Here is a 6,645-nt window from a genome sequence, read left to right as displayed (position 1 = left end):
AACCTAGACAAACAATTTAGAAATTTTGAGCACCATTAGGAAAATTTTGGACTCTCTAAGGGGCCCTATAAGGAGGTTTGACTTTGCCTCTCTTGTCTAAAGTGGGTAACCCACCGGTGAAGTACATAAACACTTATTCAATACCCTATCAACCAACATATCATTGGAAAGATCTTAAAAAGTAGGTTCTAAATCCCCAAACCCAAATTCTGAAACATTTGGAGTTTATTTGTAGAAGGTATGGCTTCCCCACTCAAGTTGAAATGTGAGCAGAGATTCCATTTATAAGATAGAGTTGTTACATTAAAAAATGAATCTTTTAGAATATAAAGAATTTGATGGCATTGTATATATCAATGGATAGATCTTGATGAGTATTTTCAAAATCCAAAAGGTCCAACAAGATTTAATTTCATTTGTAAGAATTTTATCGTACGTCCGTTTTGGATAAAAAAGAGAAAGTCAAAGTCAAAGTCAAAATAGAAGTCAAAGTTTTGATTTCATTTGTGGAAATTTTATCGTATGCCCGTTTTGGATAAGAAAGAGAAAGTCAAAGTCCTTATAGAGCCCTTTGAGAGTCCAAATTTTTCCTAATGCAAGAAGCGGTTTTACCCAATCCTCATATAGTTTTAGAAAATGAAGCTCATAGTGCAAGATTCTCACAAACCCTTCTGAATGCAACATCAATAGGGAGTACATTTTAGAATCTTGGAATGCCAAACCGGAACAACGGTTATCCGACCACTCAAGGCCATTCCAACCACAAATACCCTTTGAGCAGAATGTGATCCAACAAGTATTGGGCTATCTACCTCCTTTGGTCCAATACCAAATGCCAAACCAACAAAGCATGGTTAGACACTCACAAGTGTAAAAGTGGGTCAAGAAAACCTTTAGTAGAAGCCGATATCCTTACGACCATGTCTCTCTCTACACGCAAGAGATGAGCAAGTCACAGACTTCAAGACGCAATATGAGGGCTTTGGACTAACGATGGAAGGAAAATCTCTGACCCGGTTTCAAATTCTAGACCATGGCAAGTTCCATAACATTGAGGACCTCAAGTTCTAGAAAATCTGGGTTGCAAAGGGCCTCTATATCTCATGGCCCGAACCTTTTTAGGTTATTTACGGGAGGAGTGACGAGGGAGTCATTGAACATCTCATGGCTTGGACCTGGATGGTTATTTGAGAGGGAGAGTTCATTGGCGACTTTATGTTTCATGTCTTGTAACATGCATATGTGAGCATTTGTGTTGCATTGTGATGTGCCAACCATTGAATATTCCTAATTGGATGAGATTACCTGGGGTATGTAATTTTAGTGCATTAAGAAATCCGTGGAAGATGAGTGCGGTCTGGGTGTGATGATTAATTTTACTACGCCGGAATATCAAGAGTTCCGATTTGGACGAAAGGAGAAGCAACTCCTTAACAAAAGAGCCGAAAGAAGAAGCCAACCTCTTAACAAAAAGAGCAAACTGATTGTCCCTCAGAATGACCCTCGAAAATTTTTGAGCTAACTTGAGTTGTTTTACAGATATGTTGTAATCGTGGACGATTACTTTCTTTCAAGAAGGGGGCAATGTCACAAATTGCTGACTTGTCAAGCCATTGAAGAACGGAGCCACTATGCAGATCCCGACTGAGGGGCATAAACCCTAAGAAGCAGAAGGAGTTGAAGTTCCCACCAACTTATGGGACCCACCCCATTTGATGGGGGCCAAGTGACATAAAGGCATTAAAACAAAGCAAGGCCACACACACACCCGTAGAGAAGTTCATAACATGGCACTGTAAGATCTCCGTAATCTCCCTAGACTGATTATGTGGCAACTGTATGGAATTTCGGATTCTTTGTTGACTGCTGACGTGGAAAAACTGTACGGACTTCCGTGTTTCGACCTGATTGTGCTGACGTGGCAACCTGTACGGATTTCCGTGATTTATGATGGCTGATTTTTCAGTGCCAGCTTTTGGGCCAGTAGCTTTTGAGTTTGAATACTTTTCATGTAAACTGCTTTTGGGCTAGGGCCTTCAAATAAGAGGCTAGGGCTCATTCTCTAGCACTCTTTTGAGACAAGATGCAGAGCGTGGAGTACCGGCTTGTAATGTGTTGATGTAATATAAAGAAATACCGAAAGGGTTGCCAAGGTTTGGGGCCAATACTCTGTGGGGTGGAATTCCGCCACTCCGTGTCGCGTGTCGTCTCTCTCTGTTTCAGTTTCAGTTGTTATTGAAGTGCTAAAAACTTGTTGAGTCTGTTCTTTTCTATTGGCATGTCGTGTCTGTCTTGTGACAGCTTCCGTTTGTGACATTCCCAATGTGAGGAACCACATTGGCCATGCAATGCCCACTTGCACCTTTTCAAGGGTTTCGAGGAAAACAAGTAAAAATAAAATACATAAAAACATGTCGTAGATATTGAAAGAAGGCAACAGGAAAAATACACCTCTTGGTTACAGTGGCCATGTACATTTGAGACCTTGGCCGAGTATAAAGGCCAATATTTGAAAGGTTTTTTTAAGTTTAATCAAAACGATGTCCAAGAACTGAGTCGACTATCAGTTTCTATGTGAGCTCTTCTTCCCTCCACCTTCATCTTCATGCTACAATCTGCACGGTGCCGCACTAGAGAATCGACAACATCATCACGTTAGCCTCGAGCTCTTCTCCTTGCCAATGCCAACGTTGCAAGCAACGTAAGACCGCATGCGAGCATTCACCCACGAGCTTCAAGGTGAGTTTCTGAGCTCTACGGTTGTGCGAATCGACTTCCGTCAATTGCTGCAAATTCCCCTCCCTTAAAAGCACGCATAGAATCCTTAGGTTGTTGAAAACACCGCTGTCCAAGTGAGTTGTTTATCATCGAGAGCGATCAGGTTCAAGCCTCGTATGAGGTGGGATTGCAGATTTAAATGGTTGTGACAACCCTCTAGTTTGATTCCATGCAACCATGAGTCTTACTTAGTCTCGTATCGACATGTGATTTATGTTGGTCAAATTCAACTCCTGTTTTCCAGTTTTGCAAAAGAAGCATTGTTTGCTTTTAAAAGATTTATGTAAGCCTAAATCCAGCCCTGTGGCAGTGAATGTTTTTGTTTATTTCAGTCTAAAGCTCCTCAGTTGTTACTTGCAACAAAGCGAAGCTCGGGTCTGGAGTAACTCCAAATCTAACCATATGGCAGAAGTGTTTATTTCTGACTTAACATTCTTAACAACTGAAATAGAAGAGAGTAAGAAAGGAACAAGAGAGACTCACTTAGAAAAACGACCAGTGAGGCTTTTGCACAAGGTTGCTCTACGTGGCCGTCACCTATGCAAGGTAGTGCCCTTCTCCTGCTCATGGCTCCTCACTCGAGAGTTTTTCATCCCTGACATCCAACTGCACACTCCCATCCAAAACAAGAAATGAGGAACCAAGATAAATACCCTACCTTTTTCAACACCATGGTAAATCCAGTGTAAACTTGCAGGCTATGCCCTATTTGAAAAAATGGAAAAAAAAACTCCTTAAAAATTTAAACAAGCAATTTTTAAAATCAGCACTAAGAAAGCCGATTACAATACTAAACTCCAACACATGGTGTAACAGGCTTTGAGCAAATCACTAAAGAACAAGGACAAAAGAGTTGATGTCTTAATACCCCTACTACGATACTGCCACCTCCAAAAGGAAAGTCCACTTGTGTGAACTTCTGTACCAGCAAGGGCATTGCTAATTAAAAATACCTTTTTGACAAATAAGGTACGAGGGAGACAACCCTCCTTCAATACGGTTTGTCTTTGGTTACAATCCAAAGACACATCGATAGTCCATGACGCCTTTGCACTCGGGCAACAAAAACCAGGACTTAGATTCAATGCCGTACACAAGGGGAGGGAATTTCCTAACTTCTTTCCCACATATTGATGAACTTGTCATGCATACAAAACCTTTGAAATCCACGACTTTTATCTCAAACAAGGAAAAAGAGCGAAAGAACTCGCGATACTCGTTGTCATATTCAGAATATGTTGCTACTTGCTCCCACAAGTAGGTATTCGCGTCCCTAGGCATGGGTTTCAGCTCCCAAATTCCAAACCCATGAAACTTGTCATCACCAAATTCCTCATCCAGAGTACATGGCATCAGCAACGCTGCAAGGAAAACTCGGTCGGCATACTTGAAAGCGCGGCTGTATCGCTGACGAGCATCAACAGGGTACAGCACATCGACCTTGCTCCACTCATCAAAGAGTGCCGAGTAAGCATATAGAGCATTATGACAGATAGCAAAAACATCCCCCAGATGGACCCTGCTGCTGGTAAACTTCAAATGTGGATAATCATCAGCAGTGCGTGGCCTCCTGTTCACCAAGGTCCTCCAAGAGTCGGTATGTGAGTTGTACACCTCCACATAGTTGAGAAGATCGTCATGGAGAATAAGGTTGAAATCTTCACTTCCAAGATAATGGTGCTGCATTGACATGAACACATTCCTGGGTCCGCCACTGCCATCACGAGGTATGACTGTGAAGTACGCATGTGGCCAGTCCATAAGATAGGCCCTGCCGGTGAAGATGTTTAGAAGCATCGGAGTCATAGATGCAGTGTTTAGTGCGTCTAACCTGGCACTAGGACGATATTGCCGTAAAGGGCGTCGGCACGGATCGCAATGCCAGATAATGCACATGAAGCCTTTGGAGGCAGCAACCAAGCACCTATCATCAACAGGATACAATCTACAACCTTTTATTTTCCCCGTGGGGCATGAGTATCGTTCAACCGGGGGCAGAAGATGAGAGAAAGAGTAAAGTCCCCGCTTGATCGAGTTCTGGATGGCCGGAGTAAGTGACACCCAGCAGTCGAGATCTCCTTCTTGCCATGAAGATGACGAGGATGACCCTGATGATGGCAGCGGGCAAGCCACAAACTCCATCTCTGTGGTGGGGCCAGTCCGGCAGAGCATGACAAGCCAAGACTTTCTCAAGAACCATTTCTGGCACGCAATGAAGGACCAGACAGAATCTTTTGACAGGAGGGCGGACCATGATTTGGAGAGCAGGGGCAAGCGCCTGAGGTCGGGGAGCTCCAGAAGCGGCAGGACTTCCTTCGCTACGAGGTCATTTGGAATTGCTTCAAAGAACCTGGGCAACGCCTCATCTTCTTTCCAACCAAACACATCAGGAGCAAAGCAAAGCGCACGCATTTCTTCTTGTGATTGGGGAGAGAGAGAGAGCGAGAGAGCGAAGAGCAACAAGCACAGAAGACGAGAGCGGCTTTTCAAGTGATTTCGGATGCTTTTTAGTCTGGATACACACTGCGTTCCTGCGTGCCCGTCTTTTTTGGGCCTGAGCACTATGGCCCGGCTCGTCTTTAGTTTTCGTGTTTTCCTTTTGCCAAGTTTTTGGTGGCTCCGGAAATGTTGCTCTCTTTGGCGCACGCCACTTGTGCGTCTCTCACACACGGGCATGGGCAAGAGGGGATCAATGGCCCCTTTTTTTTAAGGGAGCAGGGGCATCGTGGGCCATTGATCTTGCGATGCCGTCTGAACTTACCAATCTGCACAAATTTACAATGCGGGAGCTTCATCATCAAACAAACACGTCTCTCAATGCTTTCAACAAGAGGTGGTTAATATGATAGGCTTGCAAAGGTGACATCACGAGTCCGACTCCAGGGGAGAAGAGGCGTGTTGTGGGGGGCGGGGGGGGACTCAAATTTACATATTTTGCGTACCCGAATTACCTATTTTTCCAAATTTGCAAAACGCAAATCACACGATAGATCGCACTCGATCCCTGAAATAGACGTGGGCCATTGATGCCCTCGTGCCAATGCTCGTGTGAGACAGTGAAGGGTATCGCGACGTATCCTATCGCTAAGGACATGTACATGCTACACCGCGAGCTATGGGGTCATGGCTTGTGAACGGCCTCCTAAGGATTTAAAGCATAAACATGTAAGAAAGCCAGCTGCCATTACTTAAGGGCATTGGCAGACGCAGAGGTTGGCGACCGTCACAAGGCATGAAGGGGAGCGAGGCGGAAGCTCATGTGTGTGTGTGTGTGTGTGTGTGTGTACACGTGTGCGTGCGTGTACATGTGTGTGCATGTGTGCGTGTTTTGTTGTTGTTGTTGTTGTTGTATTAAACTAGATACGTATACACAAAAGAACAAAAGGTTCAAAAGACAATCGGCTTTAGATAGCTGAACAAGGATTTGTACAGAAATGACTCAGTTTATGATTCATTAATGCATAGCATAATAAGAATGAGGTACCATTCTAATGATTTTATACGAAAGTAATAGGATTGTTAAGGTCATCCCCATTGAATCATTAAGGGTCTTCAGAGTCTGACTATAGCATGCTAAACCTTTTTAAGTCAAGAAGGAATTCTCACCTGCATCCACATCAAGACAACAAATTTGTTAGACTTGGCTACGTATGGCAGGTTTCGAAGAACCTATCAGTGGTTATCCATGTCAAACTTAAAAATTATTGAACTAGTTACTATTCTAAATATTAAAGTTTTTAACAAATTTTCAGTTTTTCCTGCATTTTCTATAAAGAAATCCTACCATATGATCTTAAAAACTGCTTTTTTTAGTAACCATTTACTGTAAAAAAATGTCAAACCATCCATAAGTTAACCAAAAATTGT

The 6,645-nt window shown here is 43.2% G+C and overlaps 1 protein-coding gene across 1 annotated transcript; it reads right to left on the bottom strand.

Moving 5' to 3' along the window:
- Positions 1–3,519: 3,519 nt before the first annotated feature.
- Positions 3,520–5,244, bottom strand: LOC147428598 (uncharacterized). The gene has a single exon (XM_086496938.1). It carries the CDS (start codon positions 5,188–5,190, stop codon positions 3,790–3,792), a length of 1,401 nt encoding a protein of 466 aa, XP_086353064.1. The 5' UTR covers positions 5,191–5,244; the 3' UTR covers positions 3,520–3,789.
- Between the last annotated feature and the right edge of the window lie 1,401 nt (positions 5,245–6,645).

This window comes from Adiantum capillus-veneris, chromosome 23 (genome assembly GCF_014529385.1).
Source record: "Adiantum capillus-veneris isolate H3 chromosome 23, ASM1452938v2, whole genome shotgun sequence".
Classification (NCBI taxonomy): Eukaryota; Viridiplantae; Streptophyta; class Polypodiopsida; order Polypodiales; family Pteridaceae; genus Adiantum; species Adiantum capillus-veneris.
The sequence above is the reverse complement of the archived record's forward strand: the minus strand, read 5'-3'. Positions and strand labels throughout refer to the sequence as shown.